Source organism: Mustelus asterias, chromosome 14 (assembly GCF_964213995.1).
Source record: "Mustelus asterias chromosome 14, sMusAst1.hap1.1, whole genome shotgun sequence".
In the NCBI taxonomy this organism is placed as follows: Eukaryota; Metazoa; Chordata; class Chondrichthyes; order Carcharhiniformes; family Triakidae; genus Mustelus; species Mustelus asterias.
In genome coordinates, this window is record NC_135814.1 from 94,913,152 (window position 1) to 94,931,319 (window position 18,168).

The following is an 18,168-nucleotide window of genomic DNA, read 5'->3' on the forward strand; positions in this document are numbered from 1 at the left end:
GCCCATCGGGCCTATCCCATTAACCCTGTAATGATCGACCTGTATTTGGTTCCAGTTGGTGCCAACATGCACCTTTATGGCAATTATTTATCGAGAATTTATTCCGAATACATAGCTCCTCTAACGTTAAGGAATAAAAGTTCCTGGAAAAGTGCGCCAACCATGGGTAACAAGATAAATTAAAGGTAGCATGAGATTAACGGAAGAGGCTTATGATATCAAAAAGAGTAGAAAGTCTGAGGGTGATTTTAGTATTCAGCAAAAGGATGGCCACACAACTGACTGAGCCACAGTAAAGGCAGCAAATGGTATGTTGGCCTTCCTGGGGAGAGGATTTGAGTATAGGGATCGGGATGTTTTGCTGCAATTGTGTAGGGCGTTGGTGAGGCTTGGAATATTGTGTGCAGTTTTGGTGTCCTTATCCGAGGAGGATGTTCTTGCTACAGAGGGAGTGCAGCGAAGGTTTACCAGGCTGATTCCTGGTCTGTCAGATGAGGAGAGACCAAGGCGGTTAGGATTATGTTCACTGGAGTTTAGAAGAGTGAGAGGGGATCTGATAGAAACTTGTAAAATTCTAACAGGGTTAGACAGAGTAGATTCAGAAAGAAGGTTCCCAATGGTGGGGGACTCCAGGACTAGGGATCATAGTTTGAGGATAAGGGGTAAACCTTTTAGGACTGAGGTGAGGAGAAATTTCTTCACCCAGAGAGTGGCGAATGTGTGGAATTCACTACCACAGAGAGTAGCTGAGGCCAAGATTTCAAAGAGGAATTAGATATAGCTCTAGGGGCTAAAGGGATTTTGGAGCAAGGGGGGGGATCAGGATATTGAATTTGATGATCAGCCACGATCAAGATGAATGGCGGAACAGGCTCGAAGGGCCGAATGGCCTACTCCTGCTTCTAGTTTCTATGTTAAAACAGGGTGGGAATAAATGATTAAGAAATAACAGGAAAATAAATCAGGTTGTTAAAGCTTCACTCAGTGCGTGGAAAGGATGAGATTGGCAAAATTAAACATGGGTTCCCTTTCAGGCTGAGTGAGAAAATTATAATGCAGAATTGGGAAAATGGCACAGCGGTGGCACAGTGGTTAGCACTGCTGGCTCTCAGCACCAGGGACTCGGGTTCAATTCCGGCCTCGGATCAGTGTGTCTGGAATCTGCATGTTCTCCCCGTGTCTGCGCGGGTTTCCTCCGGGTGCTCCGGTTTCCTCCCACAGTCCAAAGATGTGCGGGTTAGGTGGATTAGCGGGGTCGATATGAGAGGTTACAGGGATAGGATGGGGGAGGGGCCTGGGTAAGATACCCTCTATCAGAGAGCGGGTGCAGACTCGATGCATTGTAGGGATTCTATGATTAAATAAATCCTGAAAAGTTAACGGGCCCTATAGAATCATAGAATCTCTCCAGTACACAACGAGGCCCATCGAGTCTGCACCAACCCCAATCCCACCCAGGCTCTATTCCCATAACCCCACACATTTACCTTGCTAATCCCCCTGACACTATGGTCAAGTTAGCATGGCCAATCAACCTAACCCGCACATCTTTAGACTGAGAGAGGAAACTGGAACATCCGGAGGAAACCCACGCAGACACGGGGAGAACGTGCAAACTCCACACGGACAATGACCTGAGGCCGGAATTGAGCCTGGGTCCCTGGCACTCTGAGGCAGCAGTGCTTACCGCTGTGTCTGTGTGGGTTTCCTCCGGGTGCTCCAGTTTCCTCCCACAGTCTGAAAGATGTGGTTAGGTGCATTGGCCGTGGTAAATTGCCCCTTAGTGTCAGGAGGGCTAGGAGGGTAAATATGTGGGGTTACGGGGATAGGACCTGGGTGGGATTGTTGTCAGTGCAGACTCGGTGGGCCGAATGGCCTCCTTCTGTACTATAGGGGTTCTATGATTCTATGCGGCATCAGGGCACTTGGAAAACCATAATACGATTGGGCAGAGTCTACATGGATTTGTGAAAAGGTTGACTAATTGATTCAGCGTTTTGTTTTGAAGATTGTGACCAGTTATATGGATAAAGGGGATGTGGTGTATTGGATTTTCAAAGGACATTCGATAAGTTGATGTTTATTTATTGGTGTCACAAGTAGGCTTACATTAACACTGCAATGAAGTTACTGTGAAAATCCCCTAGGATAAAGCGCTACACTCGAGGTTTTTACACAAAGTTGGGACTCATGGGGCTGGGTAATTTATTGGCACGGATTAAAGTTTGGTAAACGGATAGGAACCAGACCGGAAGATTCTCTGACCTTCCCCTAGCTCGTTGGTGACGTGTTTTTCGCTAGTATTAGGAAGGTAAGCATGCAGGTGCAGCAGGCGGTAAAGAAGGCAAATGGCCTGTTGGCCTTCATTGCGAGAGGTTTCGAGTACAGGAGCAGGGATTGCGTTGTTACAATTATACAAGGCCTTGGTGAGGCCACACCTAGAGTATTGTGTGCAGTTTTGGTCTCCTTTTCTGAGGAAGGATGCTCTTGCTCTCGAGGGAGTGCAGTGAAGATTTACCAGGCTGATTCCGGGGATGGCGGGACTGATGTATGAGGAGAGATTGACGAGGTTAGGATTGTTTTCGCTGGAGTTCAGACGAATGAGGGGGGATCTCATAGAGACTTATAAAATTCTAACAGGACTAGACAGGGTAGATTCAGGGAGGATGTTCCTGATGGTGGGGGGTGTCCAGAATTAGGGGTCACAGTCTGAGGATTCCGGGTAGACCATTTAGGATGGAGATGAGGAGAGATCTCTTCAGCCAAAGAGTGGTGAGCCTGTGGAATTCATTACCACAGGAAGTAGTTGATGCCAAAACATTGAATGTACTCAAGAGGCGGCTGGATAGAGCACTTGGGGCGAATGGGACCAAAGGTTATGGGGAGAAAGCAGGATTAGGCTATTGAGTTGGACGATCAGCCATGATCGTAATGAATGGCGGAGCAGGCTCGAAGGGCCGAATGGTCTCCTCCTGCTCCTCTCTTCTATGTTTCTATGTTTCTAGCGGGGGAGGGGGAATCCTCAGATCCTGTCATTATCAACGGGAATTTCCACTGAAGCTACCCCACACCCCCAGGAAACCTGTGACAGGGGGTGCACTGCCGGCGGGACTGGAGAATCCCATCGGCGTGCATGGCTGGAGAATCTCAGCCAGCGAGGGACGTTTACAGTGAGTTAGATGAAGGGGAAGAAGCATAATGTATCCAAACTTGCTGACTGTCCCAAGCTAGGTGGGAAAGTAAGATGTTAGAAGGAGGCAAGGAGGCAAAGAGACTAGAGCCATATGGACAGGCTAAGCTAATGGGCAAGAAAGTGGCAGGTGTAGTATAACGTATAAATTCGAGGCGTTCCACTTTGCAGGAATATAGAAAATAAAAACAATGTTTTAAATGGTGAGGGGTGGGAAAATGCAGAAATCAGTACAATCTGGGTGTTCTTGTGAATCACAGAGTCCATAGCGGGGGGTGGGGGGTTGGGGGGGGGGGGGTGGACCACGCAAAGGTCCGTTGACCTCAGGCAGGATCCTGTTCTGAGGTGAACGCAGCAGGAAATTCCCGCTCAGAAAGTTACAGGCACAGCCAGCAATCAGGAAAGCAACCAATATTTTCGCATTTATAAAAGGATTAGTGAACAAGAGTAAAGAAATTTATGCTGTAATTGTCAAGGAGGCCACTGGTGAGACCACACATGGGACTACAGGAGCTTGGTCTCCCTACCCTAAGGAAGAATGAACTCCCCCCCCAGTTGGGAGGGTGGGGGAGGTTCACAACACTGATTCCTGGGATAGGGGGATTGTCCCATTAGGAAGGATCGAGTCTACTAGGTGTAGATTGGCTAGATTTTAGAAAAATGAGAGGTGATCTCATTGGATCCTGTGCAAAAGGCTCGAGGGGCTTGGCTGCATGGATTCTGAGAGGCAGGCGCAAGGGAACGTGAAACACAGAGTTGCAGTCAAAAGATTAGGGGGGCGGCCATCTTGGACAAAGATGCCAGAGAGAATTCTTCACACAAGGGGTTGTGAATCTTTGGAATTCTGTATCCGCTGAGGGTTGCGAAAGCTCCGTCATTCTGTAAATTTGAGAGTTTGACAGATTTTTGTTGATTATGGAGGTAGACAAGGAGCTGAGAGAGAAGATCAGTCATGGTCTTGTTGAATGACATAACAGACTTGAAGGGGCCAAGTGGCCGACTCCCGCTATTTCCATTGAGCTTCTCGCTCCTGAATGGTCTAATGGTAATTTTACATTTATCCACATGTCAGTAAAAAGGAGATAGTCATCGATTTCAGGAAGTGTGGTGGAGGACATGCCCCAGTCTACATCAACGGGGACGAAGTAGAAAGGGTCGAGAGCTTCATGTTTCTAGGTGTCCAGATCACCAACAACCTGTCCTGGTCCCTCTACACCGACACTATTGTTAAGAAAGCCCACCAACGCCTCTACTTTCCCAGTTGACTAAGGAAATTCGGCATGTCAGCTACAACTCTCACCAACTTTTACCATAATTTTGCACCATAGAAAGCATTCTTTCTGGTTGTATCACAGCTTGGTATGGCTCCTGCTCTGCCCAAGACCGCAAGAAACTACAAAAGGTCGTGAATGTAGCCCAATCCATCACGCAAACCGGCCTCCCATCCATTGACTCTGTTGACACTTCCCGTTGCCTCGGCAAAGAAGCCAGCATAATTAAGGACCCCACGCACCCCGGACATTCTCTCTTCCACCTTCTTCCGTCGGGAAAAAGATACAAAAGTCTGAGGTCACGTACCAACCGACTCAAGAACAGCTTCTTCCCTGCTGCCATCAGACTTTTGAATGGACCTACCATATATTAAGCTGATCTTTCTCTACACCCCAGCTATGACTGTAACACTACATTCTGCACATTTTCCTTTTCTTCCCTATGTACTCTATGAACAGTATGCTCTGTGTAGCGTGCAAGAAACAATACTTTTCACTGTATACCGATACATGCAACAAAAATAAATCAGATCAAATTATCTTTATCAATTAGCTTTGACAAAGGGTCATCTGGACTCGAAACGTCAGCTCTTTTTTCTCCTTACAGATGCTGCCAGACCCGCTGAGATTTTCCAGCATTTTCTCTTTTGGGATCAGCTTATCGATTAATTTGGAAAGGCAACGGAAGAGGAAGACTCACCATGAGACCGGAGATTGTGGCACTTGTGCTGTCGGAGTCCAGTTCCAGCTCCTTGCTTGGCCCGTCTATCTCCCGTGGTTTGACCAGCACGCGGTAGCCCGTCACCGGGATGCTGGGGGCGTGCCAGCTGATGGTCATGCTGGTCGGGGTCACTTGGACGAATTCCAGATCAGTCGGAGGCTCGAGGGCTGCGGGGGCAAAATGGGCAGAATGAGAGCGAGAAGGGCGGGGAGCATGTCGCCACGGTGACGACGTGGGAAAGGCCGCAGCCAACCGGCACTCAGTAAGCTTGGTGAGAACGGATCCAATAGTCCGCTGTTCGGTACGTCAGTCGAGGGATAAATAATCGGCAAAACTCCCCCAAGTCTTTGAAATTGTGAAAGGGATCTGCCACATCCACCTGAGAAAGGAGACGGGGAGCAGTGGGGGTGGGGGGGGGGATGGTTTAGGGTCTTCTTATCGGGGTGAGGGCGGGCCTGGAAATACGACAAGCCCTTCAAAAGACTTCAGTGAGACTGGAAGACCCTGCCAGTCTGGAAAATTCCACCCAGGAGATAGCACCTCTGCCAACCCAACATTCCCTTAGTTATCCTAAGTGTCAACCTTGTGCTTGAAGTGGAGGGATGGGGCAGAGGGATTGAATCCACCAGTCCCTGACTCGGCCGGGGGGGGGGGCGGGGGGGGGGGGGTAGGTATATGACAGGTGGACCCAGCTTGAATCTCACTCCCACTGCTTTGAGGAGGAGTCTGCAATGGCGGCTTGTAGCCAGTCTTCAATGGAGCAGGAGGCTGGCACTTTGGTTGGATGGCAGCGGTAGGCGTCGAGAACCATTCGCCACCCCTTCCTGCTTAACCACCCTCCCTGCCCTGTTACAATGGGGCTGGCAAACGGGGCAATGGGCATGAGACATCTCCCTTCCTGGTGTGGTTCACAACTCCTACTTCAGAACTGATCGAGTCATGGCCAGATCCCAGACGACTGGCCGGGATTCTGTGGGGGCTGGACGGGAAGGTATGGAGAGGCGGCCAGAAGTCTATTGTCTGGGAACTGCCATGGTTTTCAGCGCAGAATACAGTGGAGGGTCCTGGGTGCTATTGTCCTTCCATATTGGGGAACAAGGTTTTGAGTCTAGATCTGACTACAAGACCTGTCTCCCCAGCGTCTGCGATGGTCCTTTGCGATCTGTGCTGGTTCTCAGTGACTGCCCGAGTCAACAGGAGTTAGCCCCGCAGAGAGAACGGCCAGTGTGATGGAGGTGAGGGGGTTCAAATTGAGCCAATTGTGAAAGACCCCCTGTATCACGCTACACCCAGGTTTCTTTAGAATGGACTTCAGAGGCCTGAGCACAGAACCCAGAGTCTGGAGGGTTCAGACATCACCCCGAAAGCTCCAGACTCTTTCTTAAGTTTTGAAAGTCAGGATGGAGAAAGTTAGCATCAGGGAATGCTGATGGAGCTAATTACCCTGAAGGGAAGGAAATCCCTTCTCTCGGGATTATAAGGCTGACATACCCCAGTCTATATGTCACTCCAGTCCTCCGCCAACATGACTGACATCTTTCAAGTGTTCCATCGAGCCCCGCAGACGGATCAAACAACTTAGTACGCTCAAGAGGCCGAGCTCCTTTTGTCGCTCTCCAACGTGCAATGGAAACCACTCCCAGCATGCAATTGTGCAACTGATACAACTCCCAGCATGCAACGTGCAAGCAAAACAGCCCCCCAGCGCTCACGGACTGCGAGTGGATCCGCACTGAAGCCACTGACAGCAATTCACAAGTCCATTGAAGCAAGTTTCAGTGCACAACACGGCCAGAGCTCAAGACCGGAACCACAGTCTCCCGATAATGGTGGGATTATCACCCGAGCAAGAAGCAGTGAGCGGTGGACAGCTCCGGAATGTACCTCGCGTGTGTAAAATCATTCCCAGACATTCACAGACGTGCATAATCCAGGCGGGAGTGACGGGGAGTGGGGGGTCGATCCAGGCCGGAACTGTGCGGTGTTGTTACTCACAGCCCTCAGTGCATTTAGGGAAGGTCAGGGGTCACCACTTGCCTGTGCTCTGTATGCCAACGAAAGGGGTGCTCTCCTGGTTATGGTATATGGCGTAGACCTGGACTGTATACTCTGTCCCTGGCCGCAAGCCAACCAGCTCGGCCGAATCGACCCAGGAGTGTGGGCTGGGCAGCAGCTCATGGACCCCATCCTCGGGGCTGGAGTAGATCACTCTGTACGCCGTGACATGCCCCTCGGGTCTCTCCCAAGCCAGCCGGATGGAATCCACCTCGATGTCCGTGAAGGTCAGCCCCTTGGGACGGCCGACGGCTGAAGTAAAGTCAGGCAAGGCAACACACACGCACACAGACAACAAAAAAAATGTTTAGCATCTCCTTCTTCCTGAGCTTGGCAATGGTCTGACACGGCAATTTGCCGTCTGCCAAGGCGGCACCAACAGGAACATGTCAGCCAGTGTGGGTTTGGGGGTCAAGTCTTCACGTTCCCCATCAGCCCTCCTCAGTAAGACAAGGAGGCCACTCGCAAACCCTTCCCACACATCAGCGTTTTACTTCACACAATACTACATTACAGAAGAGGCCCTTCGGCCCATCGAGTCTGCACCGATGCGTGAAATGCCCTGACCCGCCCACCTAATCCCACCTGCCAGCACTTGGCCCACAATGTTACTCATCCAGGTAAAGGATGTGAGGCAACCTGCCTCCACCACCCTCCCAGGCAGCGCATTCCAGGCCGTCACCGCCCTCTGGGTAAAGAGGTTTTACCTCAAATCCCCTCCAAACCTCCCACCTCTCACTTTTAACTTGTGTCCCCTTGTAACTGACCCTTCAACTAAGGGGAACAGCTGCTCCCTATCCACCCTGTCCATGCCCCTCATAATCTTGAGCACCTCGATCGGGTTGCCCCTCAGTCTTCTCTGCTCCAGAGAAAACAACCCAAGCCTATCCAACCTCTCTTCATAACTTAAATGCTCCATCCCAGGCAGCATCCTGGTGAATCTCCTCTGCACCCCCTCCACTGCATTCACGTCCTTCCTATAACGTGGCGACCAGAACTGCACACAGTACTCCAGCTGTGGCCTCTGTTTTTGTAATCTATACCCCGACTGATAAAGGAGAGTGTGCCATATGCCTTTTTCATCATCCTATTCACCTGCCTTTCCGCCTTCAGAGATCTATGGACAAACACGCCAAGGTCCCTTGGTTCTTCGGAACTTCCCATGTCAGACCTTTTATTGTATACTTGTCAAATTACTCCTTCCAAGGTCCATCACCTCACACTTTACAGGGTTAAATTCCATCTGCCACTTATCTGACCATTTGGGCGTCTCATCTATGTCTTCCTGTAACCCAAGACACTCACTGTTAACCTCACTGTTGACCACTCGGCCAATCTTTGTGTCATTGGCAAACTACCCCGCATATAGTCATCTATGTCATTTATATGAATGACGACCAATAAAGGGCCCAGCACGGATCCCTGTGGTACGCCACTGGTCACTGGCCTCCAGTCACTAAAGCAGCCATCTGTCACCACCCTCTGTCTCCTTCCACTAAGCCAATTATGAATCCACCTCATCACATCACCTTGTATCCCATGTGCATTAGCCTTCTGAAATTATCAGTTATTCAGAACTGGTAAGTACACAATGAAAGGGAATAATCCAATAACGCTGGAGGTTCACAAGAGCGCTTATCCCACAGAGTGAGGCTTTATATGGCTCGCAGAGTTTTGCCAAGGACCCATCAATGGAAAACGAGGGCATCGATTTTCCAATGCAGATGCTGGGACGTGACCCAGAGAGACGAGGGGAAGGGGAGGAGTGCGAGAGAGAGAGAAGCTTCATCTAAACAAGGCAAAGAAAATCCATTCGCTAGTTTACAAGTATGGACGCAGCACTTAATTTGACCTTTGAACCAAAGGACGGGCCTGTAAGTACTGGGCCTCCTTCACAGGCACTGAATAAGGGACTGGCTCCGACAACTGTTAGTCAATGTCGGGTTTAGGCACACACGGTCGGGCCTTACTTCAGGCTGCCAGGGGAGGAAGCCTCACTCGAAGGAAGCACACGTCACGAGGACCCCGAGGCTGCACACAGCACAGGCCCCAGCTCCCCATCTCTTGGGGTATGGCTCCTTGCAAGGGGGCCCCTGGGCGTTAACCCTTCCACGCCAATCCATCAGCGCCGTGACAGACGTTACAAAGACAATTGGGATGGAGGGGGGGGCGTGGAATTGCAAATAGCCAAAGGAAATGCAAGGCTTGCCAAAGATCCCGGTAGGCCCAAGCCTGTTCTGTGGGTTTAAAATCCACCACATCCATACTCTTAACAACTGGAGTGTATCCCGGTCAATGGACAGGGGAGGGTTTTGGTGATAGTGGAGAGTTGCCCACCTCCCCCCCCCCCACCGCAACCCGCTCCCCACCCCACCCCCCACCCCACGCACGTGTTGCCAAATACCTACAGGTAGCCGCCGTTTCGCTGAGCCCCACGCTCTCCCCGTGTGGTCCCTGGGCGTTCACGCTAACCACGTACTCGATGTTTGGCTGCAGGCCCTCGATGGTGAGTTCAGTTTGATCTAAAAGCAGGTAACGGGCAGAGGTTAGATTTTCCTGTCTTTCCTTCGCTTCGTCATGCTCAAATAGCTTGGCGCCACCGTCCCATGTCTTCCCGCAACTTAAGTTTCAGGGGTTTCTGGCCAGATTTTAAGCTTCAGATCCTCCCCACATCTTGCCGTTGACCATTTGAAAATAAAGTCCCGTTATCGTGAGAGATTGGCACGTGAAGTAGTGAGGAAGCTGTTTGGATTTATTCTGAAGGGTGACATCCTGTCTTTGACCGCCCCACCCAGTCAAATAGCCCCTTCCTTTTCTCAGTTTCACTATTCTACACAATTCAGTCACAAAGGAAAGTTCTCTTTCAGGTTTCTCCTCGGACCAAGGGAGAGGACAGGCCAATGCCTGGTAACCTGGATAGCACAGTGGCACAGTGGTCAGCACTGCTGTCTCTCAGTGCCAGGGACCCGGGTTCGATTCCCGGCTTGGGTCACTGTCTGTGTGGAGTTTGCACATTCTCCCCGTGTCTGCGTGGGTTTCCTCCGGGTGCTCTGGTTTCCTCCCACAGTCCAAAGATGTGCGGGTTAGGTGGATTGGCCATGCTAAATTGCCTTAGTGTCAGGGGGACTAGCTAGGGTAAATGTGTGGGGTCATGGCATAGGACCTGGATGCGATTGTGGTCGGTGCAGACTCGATGGGTCAAATGACCTCCTTCTGCATGGTAGGATTCTATGATTCCTGGTTGTCACACATGGTGCTGTCAATAAGTACCCAATTTCTGACAGACTTGGGTTCCTTCTGAGGGGCCCTGCTGGCTCAGGGGCTACGGGAAACATGTACCACAGCCGAGCAGTTCGGGGGGTCTCGATGGGCTAGCGTGGCAAGTCAGGATTGGCAAGTGCCAGCTGGGCGAGACCCCAGTCGGTAAATACCACTCCCCACATCCCGGCAGCAACAAGTACCGCCCTCAACTGTAGGGTCAGAACAGCCGCGGGCATTCCTGTAACTTGCCTCCAGTGAGATGGCACCGTCACCCTGTAGCGCCACGCTCTCAGGGTTAGCTTGTCCCTCCACTGGCAAAACACCCCATGGCAACACTCTGCCCTCCTTCTGAAGGCCTGACTCTTGCCAGGGACGGGATTGAGCATTTTAGTAATAAACCTCTCTCTCTCTCAATCTACCCGCACCCCGACGATGCATAGGTTGGACTATCTGTTTCTGTAGCTAATTATTTCTGGAACAGGCCACCAGTCTGTGGGCAAGGGCGTATAGCTGGAGGGGCATCACGCCATGTCAGGCATAGCCACACTCACCCACATAAACTCAAGGGGCAATTTAGCATGGCCAATCCACCTAACTTACACATCTTTGGACTATGGGAGGAAACCCACGCAGACACGGGGGGAAAGTGCAAACTCCACACAAACTCGAGGTCGGAAACGAACCCAGGTCCCTGGTGCTGTGAGGCAGCAGTGCCAATCACTGTGCCACCCTGAGTAATAAAGAGCCACCTTTAAACATCTCGGTGTGTTTGATGAGCCTATGGCACTATTAAAACATCTCCCATTGAGAGCTGGAGGCCCAGTGGTTGTCTGACCTGCTGGGACGATGCGGGTTATAACCTGGCCTTTGCCCCTCTTTGGGGTGCTGACGACTTTGTAACTGGTCACCGGGGCACTGGAAGGATTCCAGCTGATGGTCATGCTGTTGTCATTCACTCCCTTCACCTTCAGAGAGGTCGGCGCATCGATCTCTGGAGAGAAAACAGAAAGAGAGGAAGTGAAAAAGATGCAAACTCCAAACTCTTCCAGCCCCGCTTGCCACCAGGGTCTTCCAGCCCCATCCACCCACCAGGGTCATCCAGCCCCGCCCAATCACCAGGATCATTCAGCCCCGCCCAATCACCAGGATCATTCAGCCCCGCCCAATCACCAGGGTCATCCAGCCCCACCCAGTCACCAGGGTCATCCAGCCCCACCCTCCCACCAGGGTCTTCTCACCCCCGCCCACCCAAAATCTTCCAGCCCCATCCACCCAAGATCTTCCAGCCCCACTCATCTGCCAGTGTCTTCCAGCCCCACCCATCTGCCAGTGTCTTCCAATCCCACCCATCTGCCAGTGTCTTCCAGTCCCACCCATCTGCCAGTGTCTTCCAGTCCCACCCATCTGCCAGTGTCTTCCAGTCCCACCCATCTGCCAGTGTCTTCCAGCCCCACCCATCTGCCAGGGTCTTTCAGCCCCTACCCACCCAACAAGGTCTTCCAGCCCCACCCATCTGCCAGTGTCTTCCAGCTCTGCCCACCCACCAGGGTCTTCCAGCTCTGCCCACCCCCTAGGGTCTTCCAGCCCCACCAACCTGCCAGGGTCTTCCAGCTCCGCCCAGAGTCAATGGACTTTTGGTTAGGCCTGCCATGCACTCCCTGATTTCACCTTCCTGGGATGGATGCTTTCAGGCAGTCTCTCCCTGCCAGCTTGGCACTGATCCAGACCTGGGTCTGGAGGGGCGTGGGGGTGGGGGGGGAGCCGAGTACAGACTTGGGCACCACTCAGTCACAGGGCACACCGTGCCGCCCAGTATCAAACTGACCCCAAACAAAGCCAGCCCAGGGACTCACCCCACTGGGGCACTTGCAGTTCAGCCAATGGGACGAGAGCTCGGCAAAACCAGGGGACATGGGATTTCAGAAAACTGGGAGGCTGGGGGGGGGGGGGGGGGGGGGGGGGCGGGCGGGGTGAGATTTACATTGACACAGCGAGTCGTGGCAGACACAGTCTGTGAGGGCAGCTGCAATGGGAATGTTCAAAAGGGAGACGGATACATTCTTCCAACACAGGGAGATAGGTCGCTCGTTACCGGGGGGACATGGCGGGGCTGAGTGACCCGAGTGTTAGGTTATGGGGGTCACCAAACCTGCACTTCACCCCCTGCCCTGCCCTCCCACCAGAGTCTTCCAGCACTGCCCAACCAACAAAGTCTTCCAGCCCCGCCCACACACCCCAAACCCCCCTCCTCACCTGTCTTCTCAGTGGCCACCACGGGCTTGCTGGTTGCCGGGCTGTCTCCTCGGCCGGTGACGGCGTACACGGTCACAGTGTATTCGGTGCCAGGCTTCAGGTTGGGGATGGTGGCGGTGGACTGGCCACCGGGCACGGTCATATCCTTCACCGGACTGCGGCCTCCTGTGAGGGAAATGGGGTGGGGGATGAGTGGAGGGGGAGGGTGGAAAGGCAAAGGTCACAATGGTAGGAAATGGCACTACCCACAAGGAAAGGCATTGTGGGATAGGATGCAGTGCTAAACATTGTACGCTCAACTCCTTCCCCTGCTTTCCTGAAGCAAATGGAAGGGTCTAGAAAGTCATGGTGCCCCCCACTTCTTTTGACAGATGTCAAACAGGCCAGCTTGCAGCCTGCTGCACGCCATTTTGATTATGGCTGCTTGATAGCGTCCAGGAACATGCCTGAAAAACAGGCTCGCCGAGCACCAGGGGCCTAAGGCCCACTTCGGGCCTACTTTTGCCTGATTGGATTTGCAAAGTGAATGTGGGATGTAACGGGCTGGGGTCACTTCGTTCCTTCAACCTCCCGGCAGTCTGAAAGGGACCAGCACTGCCCAGGCGGTTGAATAGGGCCTCTGCCAGCCACTGCTTGCACCCTGCCATGGGGCTCATGCTGAACCTCAACAGCCTAGAAATCCCTAATTTGCCTCCTTCTTCCACCAGTTGCTACCTAGAATTTGAGCCAAGGTGTCATTTTTGGTCCCTTCACTCTGAGAGGTTTAGGATTCTTGTTTCCCTGATCCACCCTATCGGCGTTCTATAAAATACTGAAAACTGCACTCAAATCATCTCTTCACCATTCACATTCCAGGAGCACAGCGCCAGTACCCGCTCCAAGTCATTTAACCCCTGGAAGTTCTAGTCATTTTACACTGCCCTCTCTCCAAGGCTAAATTATCCTGCTTAAGGTGTGGTGGCCAGATAATAGAATGAAAGAATCCCTACAGTGTAGAAGGAGGCCTTTCAGACCATCGCATCTGCACCGACCATAATCTCAACCTATCCCCGTAACCCCAAGTATTTACCCTGCTAATCCCTAACACTAAGGGGCAATTTAGCGTCGCCAACCCACCTAACCCTAACATCTTTGGACATTAAGGGGCAATAGCATGGCTAAACCTGCACCTAACCTGCACATCTTTGGACAGTAAGAAGTCTCACAACACCAGGTTAAAGTCCAACAGGTTTATTTGTTGGCACAAGCCACAAGCTTTCGGAGCGCTGCTCCTTCGTCAGGTGAGTGGGAGTTCTGTTCACAAACAGGGCATATAAAGACACAAACTCAATTTACAAAATAATGATTGGAATGCGAGTCTTTACAGGTAATCAAATCTTTAAGGTACAGACAATGTGAGTGGAGAGAGCGTTAAGCACAGGTTAAAGAGATGTGTATTGTCTCCAGACAGGACAGCTAATGAGATTTTGTGAGCGCGACAATCACCAGGCAAGAGTGTTCTCTTCCTGTGGGGGAGCACTTCAGCGGTCACGGGCATTCGGCCTCTGATCTTCGGGTAAGCGTTCTCCAAGGCGGCCTTCAAGACACACGACAGCGCAGAGTCGCTGTGCAGAGACTGATAGCCAAGTTCCACACACATGAGGATGGCCTCAACCGGGATCTTGGGTTCATGTCACACTATCTGTAACCCCCACGACTTCCCTGGGCTTGCAAAGTCTCACTCACTGTCCTGGCTGGAGACAATACACACCTCTTTAACCTGTGCTTAACCCTCTCTCCACTCACATTGTCTGTACCTTAAAGATTTGATTACCTGTAAAGACTCGCATTCCAACCATTATCTTGTAAATTGAGTTTGTGTCTTTTTATGCCCTGTTTGTGAACACATGTCCTCGCTCACCTGATGAAGGAGCAGCGCCCCGAAAGCTTGGGTCTTGTGCTACCAAATAAACCTGTTGCAAGACTTCTTACGGTGCTTATCCCAGTCCAACGCCAGCATCTCCACATCATCTTTGGACACTAAGGGGCAATTTAGCTTGGCAAATCCACTAACCTGCACATCTTTGGACACTAAGGGGAAATATAGCATGGCAAATCCACCTAACTTGCACATCTTTGGACACTAAGGGGCAGTTTAGCATGGCCAATCCACCCAACCTGCACATCTTTGGACTGTGGGAGGAAACTGGAGCATCTGGAGGAAACCCATGCAGACACGGGGGGAAGATGCGGATTCCACACAGACAGTGACCCGAGGCCGGAATCAAACCCAGGTGCTGTGAGGCAGCAGTGCGAACCACTGTGCTGCACCCCTGAACCCCCCCTACTCCAGACGGGGGGTCTCACCAAAGCCTTCACGCCGCTGGCAACACGGTTTATACCGAGTTTGATCACACAGCAATAAGTGGGATTCATATTAACAGCTCACGGACGGGGCTAGTCCCCTCAGGCAGCGAGCAAACCCCGGGGCTTACCTGACTCCCCGAATGCGATACGGTAATATTTAACGTCGAGTGGTGGTGGCTTCCACTTGATGGTCAGGCTTGTCGGTGTGGAGCGGGTGAATTCCAGGTCCGTCGGGGAATCAGAGACTGGAGGGGGAGGGAGGGAAGAATTCAGTCGAGTTAACTCAACTTGGCAATCATTTCCCGACATCCAAAAATCATAGAATCCCTACAGTGCCCAAAGAGGCCATTCGGCCCATCGAGACTGCACCGACCACAATCCCACCCTGGCCCTATCTCCGTAACCCCAATGTATTTACCCCAGCTGGTCCCCCTGACACTAAGGGGCAATTTAGCACGGCCAATCCACCTAACCTGCATCTTCTGACTGTGAGAGGAAACAGGAGCACCGGGAAGATTATCCCGTTCTGCCCCACACCCTCAAACGTAAACCCAACTTAACACCTTCACACCCCTACACTCTTTACCCTTTCAAAGGGGGCAGTTCTGTCACAAAACTGAACACTCGTCAAAATTAACTAGACAAAAGGGAAACTCATTAATTCAATTAGGTATACAATAGGATCATGGAATCACTATTGTGCAGAAAGAGGCCATTTGGCCCATCAGGCCTGCACCCAGGTCCTATCCCCATAACCCCATGCATTTCCCCTAGCTAATCCCCCTGACACTAAGGGACAATTTAGCATGGCCAATCAACCTGCCCGCATAACTTCTGACTGTGGGAGGAAACCGGAGCACCCGGAGGAAACCCACGCAGACACGGGGAGAATGTGCAAACTCCACACAGACAGCGACCCGAGGACGGAATTGAACCCGGGTCCCTGGCGCTGTGAGGCAGCAGTGCTGACCACTTGAGGCACCCCACGCCTGTCCACCGCCCATGCCCGTCCGCCCCCACCTGTAGGGTGCCACTGTCAGTGACTCAAAGAACAAAGAACAAAGAACAGTACAGCACAGGAAACAGGCCCTTCGGCCCTCCAAGCCTGTGCCGCTCCTTGGTCCAACTAGACCAATCGTTTGTATCCCTCCATTCCCAGGCTGCTCATGTAACTATCCAGGTAAGTCTTAAACGATGTCAGCGTGCCTGCCTCCACCACCCTACTTGGCAGCGCATTCCAGGCCCCCACCACCCTCTGTGTAAAAAACGTCCCTCTGATGTCTGAGTTATACTTCGCCCCTCTCAGCTTGAGCCCGTGACCCCTCGTGATCGTAATGGGTCAGCGTCACACAATCACATCCACACCCTGACTCTGCCATGCCCGATGCCCAGCGGTCAGGGGTTGAAGCAGCTTTCTGACTGCAGGAGGCATCACACGGGTCTGCCCAATCGCTTGCTATCTTCACGCCAACAACACCGGGGGGCCATTCCAGAGCTCACTTACATGTGGAGTGCTGGCCAACGAGAGGCAGGCCCTCCCGCCGCCCGTTGAAGGCAGAGATGCTGATCACGTATTCCGAGGCGGGCACGAGGTTGGTCAGCTGGAGAGAGGTGCGGGAGGACGGTACCCGCTCTTCCCTCGGGTTGGCTCCGTTGGTAAGGTGGTGTCGCACTCGGTATCCGGTGATTGAGGCGATGGCGGGCTGCCAGAATACAGTGAAGGAGGTTGCCGTGGTGCCAGAGAAGTCGATGCCAGTCGGTGTGTCGATACCTGGGTGCAAACAGAGGGCACAGTGTCGGTCAAAAGGTCTTACCCATTCCTATACTGGCCCTTCCCACCTCAGAGAGTGCCCCCAATCAATGACCAATGAAGCATTGCTGTAATGCAGCTGTGCACAGTAAGATCCCACAATCTGCGACGTGACACTGAAACGATAATCTGTTTCCACACTGCTGGCTGAGGATTAAATATCGGTGTTTACTTTTTCACCCGAGGGAGTGGAAGGGGCCCTCAGTCTCATATTGGATCCAAAACACAGCACCTCCAACAGCACTTCCTCAGTCCTGCACTGGGTGTGTAGGCCTCTCTCAGGCCCGCTCTGGGTGTGCAGGCCTCTCTCAGGCCCGCTCTGGGTGTGCAGGCCTCTCTCAGGCCGCTCTGGGTGTGCAGGCCTCTCTCAGGCCCGCTCTGGGTGTGCAGGCCTCTCTCAGGCCCGCTCTGGGTGTGCAGGCCTCTCTCAGGCCCGCTCTGGGTGTTCAGGCCTCTCTCAGGCCCGCTCTGGGTGTGTAGGCCTCCCTCAGTTCTGCTCTGGGTGTGTAGGCCTCCCTCAGGCCTGCTCTGGGTGTGTAGGCCTCTCTCAGGCAGGGGCGCGGGGGGGAAAGGCCGGGGCGCGGGGGGGAAAGGCCGGGGCGCGGGGGGGAAAGGCCGGGGCGCAGGGGGGAAAGGCCGGGGCGCGGGGGGGAAAGGCCGGGGCGCGGGGGGAAAGGCCGGGGCGCGGGGGGAAAGGCCGGGGCGCGGGGGGAAAGGCCGGGGCGCGGGGGGGAAAGACAGGGGCGCGGGGGGGAAAGACAGGGGCACGGGGGAAAAGACAGGGGCACGGGGGAAAAGACAGGGGCACGGGGGAAAAGACAGGGGCGCGGGGGAAAAGACAGGGGCGCGGGGGAAAAGACAGGGGCGCGGGGGAAAAGACAGGGGCACGGGGGAAAAGACAGGGGCACGGGGGAAAAGACAGGGGTACGGGGGAAAAGACAGGGGTACGGGGGAAAAGACAGGGGTACGGGGGAAAAGACAGGGGCACGGGGGAAAAGACAGGGGTACGGGGGAAAAGACAGGGGTACGGGGGAAAGGCAGGGGTACGGGGGAAAGGCAGGGGTACGGGGGAAAGGCAGGGGTACGGGGGAAAGACAGGGGTACGGGGAAAAGACAGGGGTACGGGGAAAAGACAGGGGTACGGGGGAAAGGACAGGGGTACGGGGGAAAGGCAGGGGTACGGGGGAAAGGCAGGGGTACGGGGGAAAGGCAGGGGTACGGGGGAAAGGCAGGGGTACGGGGGAAAGACAGGGGTACGGGG

General features: G+C 53.1%; 1 protein-coding gene across 1 annotated transcript in view; it reads right to left on the reverse strand.

Moving 5' to 3' along the window:
• LOC144503882 (fibronectin-like) overlaps positions 1–18,168 on the reverse strand; it is a 153,952-nt gene that overhangs the window by 25,881 nt on the left and 109,903 nt on the right. The window contains exons 26-32 of the mRNA XM_078228909.1: positions 16,602–16,917; positions 15,226–15,342; positions 12,752–12,916; positions 11,334–11,489; positions 9,646–9,759; positions 7,220–7,489; positions 5,162–5,349 (exon numbers count right to left, since the gene is read on the reverse strand). Coding sequence (XP_078085035.1) covers positions 5,162–5,349; positions 7,220–7,489; positions 9,646–9,759; positions 11,334–11,489; positions 12,752–12,916; positions 15,226–15,342; positions 16,602–16,917 — 1,326 coding nt within the window. The remainder of the gene's footprint in view (positions 1–5,161; positions 5,350–7,219; positions 7,490–9,645; positions 9,760–11,333; positions 11,490–12,751; positions 12,917–15,225; positions 15,343–16,601; positions 16,918–18,168) is intronic.